General features: G+C 41.2%; 1 protein-coding gene across 1 annotated transcript; it reads right to left on the reverse strand.

Annotated features, from left to right (window-relative positions):
- Positions 1–2,414: 2,414 nt before the first annotated feature.
- Positions 2,415–3,585, reverse strand: LOC139835555 (uncharacterized). The gene is made up of 2 exons (XM_071825415.1): positions 2,976–3,585; positions 2,415–2,422 (listed from the first exon to the last, which is right to left on the reverse strand). The coding sequence occupies exons 1-2, from the start codon at positions 3,583–3,585 to the stop codon at positions 2,415–2,417; spliced, it is 618 nt and encodes a 205-aa protein (XP_071681516.1).
- Positions 3,586–16,068: the final 12,483 nt, after the last annotated feature.

Below are 16,068 nucleotides of genomic sequence, written 5' to 3' on the forward strand. Positions count from 1 at the left end.
GCCAGCCATACGTATGGTGGCCGAACCAAACCCTAGAAGGCCTTTCCCCCTTCAATACGGACTCTAAAAAGTGGCTGACTTAAATTCGGCGAAAATGACATGGGCATGGCCCAAAACTAAAGGTGACGCAGCACCATGTTATGCTATGGACAAAATTATGAAGTGAAGAACTCTATATTTCGTCCATATCTTCATCTATTCTTATGGTGGCTTCAAAGTTCTGAAATCTCCACTTGCGGCGTCCTCTTCAATCCTCAAATGCTTGCTGCCATCTCCTCCATGTGTGATCATTCTCCAATGCTTGTCCTCCTCATCCATGCTAGGTCCATCATTCCTAAGAGTAACAAATATATCTGATTTAGGCAGCATCATATTCTCATGTATGTGAGGAATAGTTCCAAGAAACGAAAGTACCTGATAGTAAAGTTGTTTGGCGCGAGCTCGAGTGATTGGTCCTTGTATCTGTGTGGCTGTAGGTACAGCGGTTGTATCAATAGATGGGATGTCCTCATCATGCCCCCTTCTTGAATTGAAGTCGTCCTCGACGAAAGCTCCTCTTCTTCACCAAAGTAAGGCTTCAAATCTGCAATGTTAAATTTAGGACTAACCGGACCCAATTCTGCAGGAAGCTCAAATTTATATGCATTATCATTTATTTTCTCTAACACCTTAAAAGGACCAGCGGCACGTGGCATTAACTTAAACTTGCGCAATGCAGGAAAACGATCTTTGCGCAAATGCAACCAAACAAGATCACCACGATCAAACACAACATGCTTTCTTCCTCTATCCCCAGCAATTTTATACTTAGCATTCATGTGTTCTATGTTGTCTTTAGTAGTCTCATGCAATTTTAATATCAATTTAGCACGTTGTGTAGCATCCAAATCATTTTGCACCGAAGATGGTAAAGGTAATAAATCAATAGGTGCACGTGGAACAAAACCATACACAATCTCAAAAGGGCACATCTTAGTGGTAGAATGCAGCGAACGATTGTAAGCAAATTCAATATGAGGCAAACACTCTTCCCGCAATTTGAAGTTCTTTTTCAAAACAGCCCGCAGCATAGTAGACAATGTTATGTTTACTATTTCTGTTTGTCCATCAGTTTGGGGATGACATGTAGTACTCAACAGCAATTTAGTCCCCAACTTAGCCCATAAACATCTCCAAAAATGGCTAAGAAACTTAGTATCACGATCAGAAACAATAGTATTTGGCACACCATGTAAACGAACAATTTCGAGAAATAACAAATCAGCAACATGTGTAGCATCATCAGTCTTATGACATGGAATAAAGTGTGCCATCTTAGAAAATCGATCCACAACAACAAAGATACTATCCCTCCCCTTCTGTGTACGAGGCAATCCCAAAACGAAATCCATAGAAATATCCTCCCAAGGTACACTAGGAACACGAAGAGGCATATATAAACCATGTGGATTAAGTCGAGACTTAGCTTTTTGACATGTAGTGCAGCGTGCCACAAATCTCTCAACATCTCGATGCATACGTGGCCAAAAGAAGTGTGCAGCAAGTACATCCTCCATCTTCTTGACACCAAAGTGTCCCATCAATCCTCCTCCATGCGCCTCCTGCAATAACAAAAGACGAACGAAACTATCCGGGATGAATAGTTTGTTAGCACGGAACACAAATCCATCATTGAGGATGAATTTGTTTCATGTTCTACCATCTTTACAATTCAACAACACATATTTAAAATCAGCATCATGCAAGTATTGTTCCTTTATAGTTTCTAATCCAAAAATCTTGAAGTCAAGTTGAGATAGCATAGTATAACGGCGCGACAAAGTATCAGCAATAACATTATCTTTACCCTTTTTGTGTTTGATAACATAAGGAAAAGACTCAATAAATTCAACCCACTTTGCATGGCGACGATTCAACTTAGCTTGACTACGAATATGCTTCAAAGATTCATGATCAGAATGTATAACAAATTCTTTAGGCCATAAATAATGTTGCCTAGTTTCTAATGTCCGAACCAGCGCATATAATTCTTTATCATAAGTAGAATAGTTCAGACTAGGTCCACTCAATTTCTCACTAAAATATGAACAGGTTTGCCCTCTTGTAATAACACACCTCCCAAACCAATTCCACTAGCATCACATTCAAACTCAAAAGTCTTATTGAAATCAGGAAGTTGGAGTAATGGAGCATGTGTTAACTTATCTTTCAGTATCATGAAGGCTTCTTGTTGTGCATCGCCCCACACAAAGGGCACATCCTTCTTTATAAGCTCATTTAGCGGCGCAGCAATGGATCCAAAATCTTTCACAAAGCACCTATAGAAACCAGCGAGGCCAAGAAAACTCCTCACTTGTGTGACCGTCTTGGGGTGCGGCCAACTCTCAATTGCCTCAATCTTAGCTGGATCAACTTCAATACCCTGTGGAATGTAACATTTATCTTTGAAAACCTGAATTTGTCGCTGAATCTCTTTGGTCTCTTCAGGATTGGTACGATATGGTGCACGGTTGGGCAGCGAAGCTCCTGGAATCAAGTCAATTTGGTGTCCATCCCACGAATAGGTGGTAATCCAGGTGGAACATCTTGTGGGAACACATCAATGAACTCATGCAAAAGGTTAGCAACCGCATGTGGCAAAGAAGGAGGCATATCCTCAAATGAAAACAGAACTTCTTTGCAAATAATAGCATAGCATTGAGTTGTGTTCACATCAAGTTTAGCAATATCAGATTTGCTAACAAGCAAACAAGGATTTTTAAAACGAATTTCAGTAGCATGGTTCGAATCAGATTTAGAATTAGTCTTATGTGGCACAAAATCTGCAGCAACAATCTGATTTTCACTCTTATGTTTCTCCTCGTTTTTTACTCTACTAGCTCTAGCAAGATCATCTTTTAAAATTTGTTCAGGAGTCATAGGTTTGAGACCAATTTTCTTTCCATCATGCATAAGAGAATACTGATTAGTTTTACCATGATGAACATATTCTCTATCAAATTGCCAAGGTCTACCAAGTAACAAAGAACAAGCTTGCATAGGTACAACATCACAATCCACAAAATCAGAATATGTACCAATAGTAAAGTGCACACGTGTAGTTCTTGTTACCTTGAGCTTCCGAGAGCTCTCAAACCATTGAATGTAATATGGATGTGTGCGTTGTCTCGTAGGTAAAGAAAGCTTCTCCACCATGTCAACGCTAGCCAGATTATTGCAGCTCCCTCCATCAATGATGATCCGTATAGCTCGCTTTTTTACAAAGCCTCTTGTTTGAAAAAGGTTGTGGCGTTGATCATGCTCAGATTTGCTCAATTGCACGCTCAACACACGCTGTGCAACTAAGCCCCTGTACTGATCAGTAGTGTCAGCTTCCATTACCTCCATCTCTCTCTCAGAATCAGAATTGATGCCATCACGTGCAGCAATAAGGGTCAATGTATCTTCATCAAAGTCACTTGCTGAATCATATTCTCCATCTTCACGCACCAACATCACACGCTTGGTTCTGCATTCTCTTTCTATGTGTCCAAATCCCAAGCATTTGCGGCATTGAATGTCACGCGTCTTCCCCGTGGAGGCCATGGAATAGGAACTCCGAGGAGGACCAGCGGATGGTGGTGGAGTAGTGATACGTCCAATTTGCATCACTATTTTATATCATAATTTGCTGTTATTCATTGATATATTTCATATTGGGACACAATACTTATGTTATTTCATCTATTTTGCATGTTTCATCATTATTGGAGGATCGAGCACCGGAGCCAGGATTCTGCTGGAAAAAGCACCGTCAGAACGCAATATTTCGGAAGATCAACTGCGGGAGGAAATTATACCAAAAATCCTATTTTTCAAGATGACGAAGGAAGCCAGAAGGAGGGGCCAGGAGGACCCAGGGTGGGCCCACACCCTAGGGCGGCGCGGCCCATGCCCTGGCCGCGCCGCCATGTGGTTTGGGGGGCCCACGACCCCTTTCGCCTCCTTTTCTTCGCGAAATCCTTCGTCCCGAAAACCTAAGCCACAGAGGGTACCTCGTGAGGAGTTACAGCCGCCTCTGCGGGGGCGGAGAACACCAGAGAGAAAAGAGCTCTCCGGCGGGCAGGAATCCGCCGGGGAAATTCCCTCCGGGAGGGGGAAATCGACGCCATCGTCACCGTCATCGAGCTGGACATCATCGCCATCACCATCATCATCACCTCCACCATCCTCACCGCCGTCTCCACCGCTGGACACCGTCACCGCCGTAGCAATTTGGGTTTGATCTTGATTGTTTGATAGGGGAAACTCTCCCGGTATCGATCTCTACTTGTTGTTGATGCTATTGAGTGAAACCATTGAACCAAGTTTATGTTCAGATTGTTATTCATCATCATATCACCTCTGATCATGTTCCATATGATGTCTCGTGAGTAGTTCGTTTAGTTCTTGAGGACATGGGTGAAGTCTAAATGTTAGTAGTGAACTATGGTTGAGTAATATTCAATGGTGTGATATTTAAGTTGTGGTGTTATTCTTCTAGTGGTGTCATGTGAACGTCGACTACATGACACTTCACCATTTATGGGCCTAGGGGAATGCATCTTGTATTCGTTTGCCAATTGCGGGGTTGCCGGAGTGACAGAAACCTAAACCCCCGCTGGTATATCGATGCAGGAGGGATCGCAGGATCTCAGAGTTTAAGGCTGTGGTTAGATTTATTCTTAATTACTTTCTTGTAGTTGCGGATGCTTGCAAGGGGTATAATCACAAGTATGTATTAGTCCTAGGAAGGGCGGTACATTAGCATAGGTTCACCCACACAACACTTATCATAACAATGAAGATTATTTAGCCGTATGTAGCGAAAGCACTAGACTAAAATCCCGTGTGTCCTCGAGAACGTTTGGTAATTATAAGTAAACAAACCGGCTTGTCCTTTGTGCTAAAAAGGATTGGGCCACTCGCTGCAATTATTACTCTCGCACTTTACTTACTCGTACTTTATTCAACTGTTACATCAAAACCCCCTGAATACTTGTCTGTGAGCATTTACAGTGAATCCTTCATCGAAACTGCTTGTCAACACCTTCTGCTCCTCGTTGGGATCGACATTCTTACTTATCGAAAATACTACGATACACCCCCTATACTTGTGGGTCATCAAGACTATTTTCTGGCGCCGGTGCCGGGGAGTGAAGCGCTATTGGTAAGTGGAATTGGTAAGGAAAACCTTTATCGTTTGTGCTGATTTTATTTCTCGCCGCTGCTATAAGTCATTATGGAGGGATCTTCTCTTCAATTTTTATTTGGGAAATCTACTACTACTGCAACGGTAGTGGATGAGGCGCCAGGTGAGGAAGTAATACCATATAAAATACCTATGAAAATTATTGAACGTGTTATGGATAACCGCTATGAAGGGGATGGAACTGTCCATCCCGGTGATCATTTACTGTTTTTGCATGAATTATGCGGGTTATTCAAATGTGCAGGTATTGCTATGGATGAAGTGAGGAAGAAACTATTCTCTTTATCGCTGTCTGGTAAAGCGGCGCATTGGTATAAATTACTGGATAATGGGGATTCTCTTGAATGGAATGATATTGTGCCCCGGTTTTATTCTAAGTTCTATCCTCCAAGTGAAATTCACAAGGATCGGAATCGCATATATAATTTTTGGCCTCATGATGGAGAGAGTATTGCCCAAGCTTGGGGGAGATTGAAGTCTTTAATGCTCAAATGCCCCATTCATGAGCTTCCTGGTAATGTTATTATTGATAATTTCTATGCAAGACTTTCTTTTCAAGACAAGACCTTGCTGGATACTTCTTGTTCTAGATCATTTACACGCAACAAAGAAGAGTTTAAAAGGGACCTTCTTGATCGGATCCAAGAAAATACTGAAGGTTGGGAGAACGACAAGGATAGAGAATCAGGTATAATTTATGATTATAAATGCATTGAAGCTTTTATGGATACTGATAAATTTCGTAATATGAGTGCTACATATGGTCTTGATTCTCAAGTTGCTGCAAATCTTTATAAAGCTTTTGCCTCTCATTACGAATTACCAAAGAAGAATTTTGATAAGTATCATGAACCGTATAAAGATAAAATTGATTCATCTATTAATAAATGCGTTGTAGTTGAAACTGCTGATCATGTTATTCCTGAAGCTTATATTGAAAAAACTCCTTTCCTTGCTAAAATGAAGGAGTACTCTGTTATAAATAGTGCGGTTCATAAAAGTGAAAAGAAACCTGTAGAACCTGAAGAACAAATAAAAGTTGAACCTGCTGTTGCAATAGTTAAAGATCTTGTGACTGAAAATGTGGAGGATGGTCATATTATTTTCTGTGAAGATGCTTCTAATATTGTTTCACATCCTAATAAACCCAAACAAGCTAGTGTTCCTATGCTATCTGTTAGAATTGGTGATCATTGCTATTATGGATTATGTGATATTGGTGTAAGTGTTAGTGCTATTCCGTATGAGCTTTACATGGAGATTATGCACGAAATTGATTCTTGTGAACTTGAAGATATTGATGTGGTTATTCAGCTGGCTAATAGAGAAACTATTTCTCCAATTGGTATTGTTCGAGATGTGGAAGTTTTATGCGGTAAGATTAAATATCCTGCTGACTTTTTGGTACTTGGTTCTGCTGCTAGTGATTATTGTCCTATTATTTTTGGTAGACCTTTTCTAAATACTGGTGGAGCTATTATAGATTGCAAGAAAGAGAAAATTTTGACTAAATTTGCTGGTGAATCTTATGAGTTTAACTTCTCTAAATTTACTAAAACTCCTTATAAAGCTGATTTGCCTAGTAATGATTTTAAAATGGAACAGTGTGCATCTATTGTTCTTGTTCCTAACAATCCTTTGCAGCAACATTTGGAGGATAGCGAGAGTGAAGTTTTTAGGAAAGAAAGAGATGAGCTTGAGGAAATTTTTCTTCGCCAACCTATTCTCAAGCATGATTTACCGGTGGAAGATTTGGGTACAACACCTCCACCAAAGGAAGATCCTGTTTTTGATTTAAAGCCTTTACCTGATAATCTTAAATATGCTCATATTGATGATAAGAAAATATATCCTGTTATTATTAGTTCTAAGCTTTCAGGGATTGAAGAAGAAAGGTTATTGGAAATATTGAAGAAGCATCGAGGAGCTATTGGCTACACTCTTGATGATTTGAAAGGGATTTCTCCTTCTATTTGCCAACATGCTATTAATATGGAAGATGATGCAAAGCCTGTTGTTGAACATCAGCGTCGTCTAATTCCGAAGATGAAGGAAGTGGTAAGGAATGAGGTATTACGACTTCTTGAAGCTGGTATTATATATCCTATTGCTGATAGTAGATGGGTTAGTCCTGTGCATTGCGTTCCCAAGAAAGGAGGAATGACTGTTGTGCCTAATGATAATGATGAGCTCATCCCTCAAAGAGTAGTTGTAGGGTATAGAATGTGCATTGATTTTCGAAAAGTTAATAAAGTTACTAAGAAAGATCATTACCCTTTACCATTTATTGATCAAATGCTAGAAAGATTGTCTAAAAATACTCATTTTTGCTTTCTTGATGGGTATTCTGGGTTTTCACAAATTGCTGTTAAAGCTAAAGATCAAGAGAAAACCACTTTTACTTGTCCCTATGGAACTTATGCTTATAGACGCATGCCTTTTGGTTTATGTAATGCTCCTGCTACTTTTCAAAGATGCATGTCTGCTATTTTTCATGGTTTTTGTGAAAGTATTGTAGAGGTATTCATGGATGATTTTTCCGTCTATGGGAATTCTTTTGATAGTTGCTTGCGAAACCTTGATAAAGTTTTGCAGAGATGTGAAGAAACTAACCTTGTTCTTAATTGGGAGAAATGCCACTTTATGGTTAATGAAGGAATTGTATTGGGACATAAAATTTCTGAGAGAGGTATTGAAGTTGATAGAGCTAAAGTTGAAGCAATTGAGAAGATGCCCTATCCGAGGGATGTTAAAGGTATTCGTAGTGTTCTTGGTCATGCTGGGTTTTATAGGAGATTTATTAAAGATTTCTCCAAGATTTCAAAGCCTCTTACTAATCTTCTTCAAAAAGATGTACCATTTGTTTTTGATGATGATTGTAAGGAAGCTTTTGAAACTCTTAAGAAAGCCTTAACAACTGCTCCTATAGTTGAACCTCCTGATTGGAACTTACCATTTGAAATTATGTGTGATGCTAGTGATTTTGCTGTAGGCGCTGTTCTTGGACAGCGAGTAGATAAAAAGCTGAATGTTATTCATTATGCTAGTAAAACTCTTGATGCTGCTCAAAGAAATTATGCTACAACTGAAAAAGAATTATTAGCTGTAGTTTTTGCTTGTGATAAATTTAGATCTTATATTGTTGATTCAAAAGTTACTATTCATACTGATCATGCTGCAATTAGATACCTTATGACAAAGAAAGATGCTAAGCCTAGGCTTATTAGATGGGTACTTCTTTTGCAAGAATTTGATTTACATATTGTAGATAGGAAGGGTGCTGATAATCCTGTTGCTGATAATTTGTCTAGCTTGGAAAATATTGCTTATGATCCTGTTCCTGTTAATGATAGTTTTCCAAATGAACAATTGGCTGTAATAAAGGTGAACTCGCGAGACAGTCCTTGGTATGCTGATTATGCTAACTTTATTGTTTCCAAGTACTTGCCTCCAACCTTTTCAGCTCAGCAAAGGAGGAAATTCTTTTATGATTTGAGGCATTATTTCTGGGATGACCCACACTTATATAAAGAAGGAGTGGATGGTATTATGCGAAGATGTGTTCCCGAGTATGAACAACAAGAAATATTGAGTAAATGTCATGGTAGTGCTTATGGAGGACATCACGCCGGAGAAAGAACTGCGCAAAAGGTTCTACAATCAGGTTTTTATTGGCCAACTCTCTTCAAGGATGCGAGAAAGTTTATTTTATCTTGTGATGAATGCCAAAGGGTTGGTAATATCTCCAGACGCAATGAAATGCCTATGAATTATACTCTTGTTATTGAACCGTTTGATTGTTGGGGATTTGACTTCATGGGACCTTTTCCCTCTTCAGAAGGTAACACTCACATACTTGTTGCTGTTGATTATGTTACTAAATGGGTGGAAGCTATACCTACAAAAAGTGCTGATGGTGAGACCTCTTTAAGAATGCTTTTAGATATTATTTTTCCTAGATTTGGAGTGCCTAGATATATTATGACTGATGGAGGTTCTCATTTTATTCATGGAGGTTTTAGAAAAACTCTTGCTAAGTATGGTATTAATCATAGAATTGCTTCCGCTTATCATCCTCAAACTAGTGGTCAAGTAGAATTATCAAATAGAGAGATTAAATCTATTTTGGGAAAGACTGTTAATAAAACTAGAAAGAATTGGGCTAGTAAATTGAAGGATGCACTTTGGGCTTATAGAACTGCTTACAAAAATCCCATGGGAATGTCACCTTATAAAATGGTTTATGGGAAAGCTTGTCATTTACCTTTAGAACTAGAGCACAAAGCTTATTGGGCTGTTAGAGAATTAAATAAAGATCCTAAACTTGCCGGTGATAAGAGGTTGTTGCAATTGAGTTCTCTAGATGAATGGAGAAGTGAAGCTTATGAAAATGCTAAACTCTTTAAAGAGAAAGTTAAAAAATGGCATGATAGGAGGATTATCAAAAGAGAATTTAATATTGGGGATAAAGTCCTGTTGTATCGGTCTCGTCTCAGATTCTTTGCAGGGAAATTACTCTCGAAATGGGAAGGACCATATGTTGTTGAGGAGGTGTATCGTTCAGGAGCAATCAAAATTAGCTCTCTCCAAGGCAATGCTACGCAAGTGGTGAATGGACAAAGACTCAAGCATTATATCTCAGGTGATTCCTATAATGTTGATGTTGATATTATTCAAGTGGAAACACCGGAAGCTTTCATCAAAGGGCAAATTGACAGTCCGCCAGAACTCGACTTTGAATAGGTAACAGTACTGGTAATGAAAAGTACGCAATTTACTTTCCGAACAATATTTTTGCTGTTTTTGGAAAATATGAAAAATTACGAGTTCGAAACGGAGTGGAAAGGACGCACGAGGGGGCGCCACCATAGGCCGGCGCGGCCAAGCCTGGGCCCGCACCGACCTATGGTCTGGCCACCCCGTCGCCCCTTTCCGACTCTGGTTCGATCTGGTACTTTCCGTTTGTCGTGAAAAATTTTGCTATATAATCCCCCGGACCCCTGGAGGTCCGTATATTGTGTTCTCGGCGTGTTTTGTTTCGAGCTGTTTCTGCCAGGATCTGTCTTCAGTCTAGAAGCACCATGGCCTCCAACAATAAGGGCAAGGGGCTTTCGGAGGAAGAAGTGAAGGAGGTGCCATCAAGACAAGAGCAGCAAGCCGGAGGGAGCAAGCCAATCTTGGTGGGATCTGTTGACACTCGACGTTCTTTTTCTCATAACCTGCAGGGACCTTTACCACCCGCTCTTAGCCTCGACTCCTTCCCCATGATGGAAGAAGTGCTACGGATTACCGATGAGTTTTGTGATCGATATCGGGCTCTAAGAAGAGAAGTGGAGATACTCCAGGAGGAGAATTGCCGTCTCCGAAGAATGATTGAATACCACTCGATTCGCATCACAAGGTCGTCATCGCCAACTTCAGATAACAATGAATCTCTCCGAATCTTAGTGCAGAATTGTCAAGCTGAGAAACTGAAGTTGAAGGAGCTTATTAAGAAGCGCGGGAGGAGTTCATCACCACCATCTCCGCAGGAGTAATTCATCATCGGTATTGGCATCCCCTTGGTTTGTTCCAAGCTTGGGGGAGTGCCGCGGTATCACATTATCACTACCTTTTACTTTTATTGTCAAGTAGTGTCATATCATGAGTAGGGAAGTTATCATATAAGATGGGTTGCAGTTGGAAGTATCTCTCTTTAGTTGGTTGTCTATGTATCCCTTGGTGTGAGTTATCGTTATGGAATATTAATGAGAAGTCTTATCATTTACATATTGCACATCTTATTTTAGTTTGCCATCTCTATTATATGATTTACCTTGTTGTTAGTATTGGTATCACTTTGGGAGCATTGAATAAATCTATTTGGTTTTGGCAAACTTAGCATTGGTCAATAGCAACAACACTTTGAGGTTTAAGTAGAAAAGAGAAATACATGTAGATGTTTCATTGTCTTTCTTGTTAGCTCATAGCTTATTATTCTGAAGTTAAGATTGTTTGTGCTTACAAGGAAGATGCATGATTGTTTCTATCATATGTATATTTGTTTGTTTCCCTCGACTCTTATGCTTGCTAATTAACCTTGCTAGCCAAAGACCTGTACTGAGAGGGAATACTTCTCGTGCATCCAAACCTTAACCCAAACCTACGTCATTTGTGTCCACCATACCTACCTACTACATGGTATTTTCTGCCATTCCAAGTAAATACTTCATGTGCTACCTTTAAACAATTCAAAACTTAGTATCTCTTATTTGTGTTAATGTTTCATAGCTCATGAGGAAGTATGTGGTGTTTTATCTTTCAATCTTGTTGGGCAACTTCCACCAATGGACTAGTGGCTTCATCCGCTTATCCAATAATTTTGCAAAAAGAGCTGGCAATGGGATTCCCAGTCCCAAATTAATTAAACTAAATAGACACTCCTCCATGGTATGTGATTGATGGACGGCACCCGAAGGATTCGGTTAGCCATGGCTTGTGTAAGCAAAGGTTGGGGGGGAGTGTCATCATCATAATAAAGCTAAAATAAAAAGGCACTCCTTCATGGTATGAGATTGTTGGCAGGCACCAGAGGATTTGGTTAGCCATGGTTTGTGGAAGAAAGGTTGGAAGGAGTGCCACACAAAATGGAAATAATATGGGAGCCGCTCTTAGGAGGTTGTCTGGCAAGGGGGTTAGAGTACCCGCTACCAGTCGTTGACAACAACAAACACCTCTCAAAATGTTACTTTTATTCTCTTTATATGATTGCAAAACTGAAAAAGCTCTAGCACATGATTTAATCCCTGCTTCCCTCTGCGAAGGGCCTGTCTTTTACTTTATGTTGAGTCAGTAAACCTATTTCCCTCCATCTCAAGCAAGCATTTGAGTAGTTGTGATCAAACCATTATATTGTGATTTGCTACATCATGTCTTTTATTCTTCCTTGTTTAGTACAAGTTTTATCTGAATGAATATAGCTTTGCAAGTTATCAATGATCATGAGAAGACCATTATGATTGAGTATGCAAGTTGTGCCTTATAAACTTTAACATGAGAGCGCTGCTCAATGAGATAAATATAATCTGTTAATTGTTCTCTGACCAAGAACGAAGTTTGCCATCACCAATTATGATTTCTTATGCACCTTTACTTGTGATTACCTTATACTTGTTTCAAGATGAGTTATAAGAGGTTGTTTACTATAATGTCCTGTGTGAATGAATATGATGCTTCTTGTCCGTATTTTATTTATCGACTCTTCACTCCATAAACATGTGGTCCTGTCTATCGAGTTCAGTTTCGTTTGGGGACAAGCGAAGTCTAAGCTTGGGGGGAGTTGATACGTCCAATTTGCATCACTATTTTATATCATAATTTGCTGTTATTCATTGATATATTTCATATTGGGACACAATACTTATGTTATTTCATCTATTTTGCATGTTTCATCATTATTGGAGGATCAAGCACCGGAGCCAGGATTCTGCTGGAAAAAGCACCGTCAGAACGCAATATTTCGGAAGATCAACTGCGGGAGGAAATTATACCAAAAATCCTATTTTTCAAGATGACGAAGGAAGCCAGAAGGAGGGGCCAGGAGGACCCAGGGTGGGCCCACACCCTAGGGCGGCGCGGCCCATGCCCTGGCCGCGCCGCCATGTGGTTTGGGGGGCCCACGACCCCTTTCGCCTCCTTTTCTTCGCGAAATCCTTCGTCCCGAAAACCTAAGCCACAGAGGGTACCTCGTGAGGAGTTACAGCCGCCTCTGCGGGGGCGGAGAACACCAGAGAGAAAAGAGCTCTCCGGCGGGCAGGAATCCGCCGGGGAAATTCCCTCCGGGAGGGGGAAATCGACGCCATCATCACCGTCATCGAGCTGGACATCATCGCCATCACCATCATCATCACCTCCACCATCATCACCGCCATCTCCACCGCTGGACACCGTCACCGCCGTAGCAATTTGGGTTTGATCTTGATTGTTTGATAGGGGAAACTCTCCCGGTATCGATCTCTACTTGTTGTTGATGCTATTGAGTGAAACCATTGAATCAAGTTTATGTTCAGATTGTTATTCATCATCATATCACCTCTGATCATGTTCCATATGATGTCTCGTGAGTAGTTCGTTTAGTTCTTGAGGACATGGGTGAAGTCTAAATGTTAGTAGTGAACTATGGTTGAGTAATATTCAATGGTGTGATATTTAAGTTGTGGTGTTATTCTTCTAGTGGTGTCATGTGAACATCGACTACATGACACTTCACCATTTATGGGCCTAGGGGAATGCATCTTGTATTCGTTTGCCAATTGCGGGGTTGCCGGAGTGACAGAAACCTAAACCCCCGCTGGTATATCGATGCAGGAGGGATCGCAGGATCTCAGAGTTTAAGGCTGTGGTTAGATTTATTCTTAATTACTTTCTTGTAGTTGCGGATGCTTGCAAGGGGTATAATCACAAGTATGTATTAGTCCTAGGAAGGGCGGTACATTAGCATAGGTTCACCCACACAACACTTATCATAACAATGAAGATTATTTAGCCGTATGTAGCGAAAGCACTAGACTAAAATACCGTGTGTCCTCGAGAACGTTTGGTAATTATAAGTAAACAAACCGGCTTGTCCTTTGTGCTAAAAAGGATTGGGCCACTCGCTGCAATTATTACTCTCGCACTTTACTTACTCGTACTTTATTCAACTGTTACATCAAAACCCCCTGAATACTTGTCTGTGAGCATTTACAATGAATCCTTCATCGAAACTGCTTGTCAACACCTTCTGCTCCTCGTTGGGATCGACATTCTTACTTATCGAAAATACTACGATACACCCCCTATACTTGTGGGTCATCAAGTAGCAGTAGGTGGTGCTCGTGATGCAGGCGTGGTGTACTTGGAGGTAGTAGGTGCTGATGCAGCCCCACGAGATGGTGGCGCTGATTGTGGCGGAGACCATGACGATGTACGACCTGCAGAAATATTAGCTCTTCTCCATGGTGGTTAACGATCCTGCACTTCACGTTCAGCTTTGCAAGCAAGATGAAACAAGCGAGTAATAGTGTTGTACTCCTTATAATATAGAATATGCTGAATCTCCTTATTCAAACCACCAAAGAAACGTGCAAGCATAGCCTCATTATCCTCTACAATACCACAGCGAATCATGTCAGTTTGCAATTCTTGATAATAGTCTTCTACATTTTCCTTGTTCTAAGCGAGACAATTTTTTTAGCAAATCACGTTGATAATGTGGAGGAACAAAACGAGTACGCATAGCAAGTTTTAAACCAACCCAAGTAGTAAGAATATTAGCATGGTGTACTCTACAATGCTCAGACCACCAAATAGATGCAAAATCTGTGAACTCACAAGTAGCAACACTAACACGCAATTGATCAGGATAGCGTAAATATGCAAAGCGTTGCTCTACTTCCAAATCCCATGTAAGATATGCATCAGGATTATATCTACCCTCAAATGGCGGAATATTCAATTTTACTTTAGCAACATGATCATCATCACGTACCGGCCGTGGAGGTGGGCGAGCGTTGCGGTTCAGCTGTCGTGGACGACCAGGTGCAGGTTGTTGGACCTCCTCGTCATCCAGCACGTTCTCATCTACCTGCTCGTCCTCGTTCCCTCCATAATCCTCGTATCCTTCATCAGAAGGCGCGTCATGTGCGGCTGCTGCAGCAGGAGCGGTACCCGCTGGCACGTCCGCACGAGGAATGCGGCATGCGCGACGTCACACGTTGTCGCGAGGCTGCGGTAACCGAGTCAACAACTCCTGGAACTTGGCGTCGATCTTGGAGTTGAAGGCTTCCTCGAGGCCATCGATCTTGTCCAGCGCATCGGTGAGTTTGGCGTCAACATCACCAAGGCGCGCGTCCACGTCATGTGCATGCCCGCCCAAAAGATGGGTGAAGTGAGCATGCATCTCTGCATTCGTCATCTTATCCGGGTCAACGGTCGCCGACTCTGTGCCTGTCATGGTTAGGGTGCAACAAGCAACAATGTATATGCCTACAAACTACGGAATATGGTGGTTCACGCGTAATCCGTCAAGCCAAATACGAAGCTCTTACAAGTTATTACCAAACAGTAGGAAGGTGATGTGGCAACCAGCAGGAATTGGCATCTCCAAAGATTGCCAAAGCAATTACCAGGGGTCGACACCAAGCACGTGGAGACAATATGTGAAGCTGTAGGAAGGCTAATATGGTAGCAAAAATAACAATTGTCAAAACAACGATGCAGTATTGAGAGTATGCTCAACAATGGTACTATGCTGGTCCTAAGCTAGAACGTACTAGAGACGCGAGCCTAGAACACAAATGAGGTCACGGTGCGGCACACAAGCAACTGGTAGCGATGAGGTGGCGACCCGAGATGCGAAAAATCACTATGATGGCGAGTGTCTCAAACTGATCCCCGAGGTCTAAAAACAGTATAGCCTCAGAAAAAACATTTGTCAAAATTTCGGAAGTGCTCCGGAAAGCGCGCAGGCGCCAAAAAAATGTCGTTGTCACGGCCAGTGGCGAAAAGTGATCGCCAAGGTGAAAAACCAATGTAGCCAGAAAAAAATTCGGAGGCGTTTCCAGACTTTTTTTTGCTCTCCTTCACAATTCTTTACCGGCTGCCGAAACTTATCTCACGGAAATTTTTTGGAATAGCACGGACGAAATTAGAAGGCAACAGCTAAGGAGGAAAAAGAAGAAAACCTAATTCTACTCGGACTCTGTCACGGCAGAGAAACAACACGAATCTGTGTCGCGGTAGGAAACAGGGTATATGGCAGATGTGTATGACTGTGGCGGAAACGATTTGGTGGATGTATATGGCAGTGGCGGAAGGAT

The sequence above is a fragment of the Lolium perenne genome, chromosome 2 (genome assembly GCF_019359855.2).
Source record: "Lolium perenne isolate Kyuss_39 chromosome 2, Kyuss_2.0, whole genome shotgun sequence".
Lineage (NCBI taxonomy): Eukaryota > Viridiplantae > Streptophyta > Magnoliopsida > Poales > Poaceae > Lolium > Lolium perenne.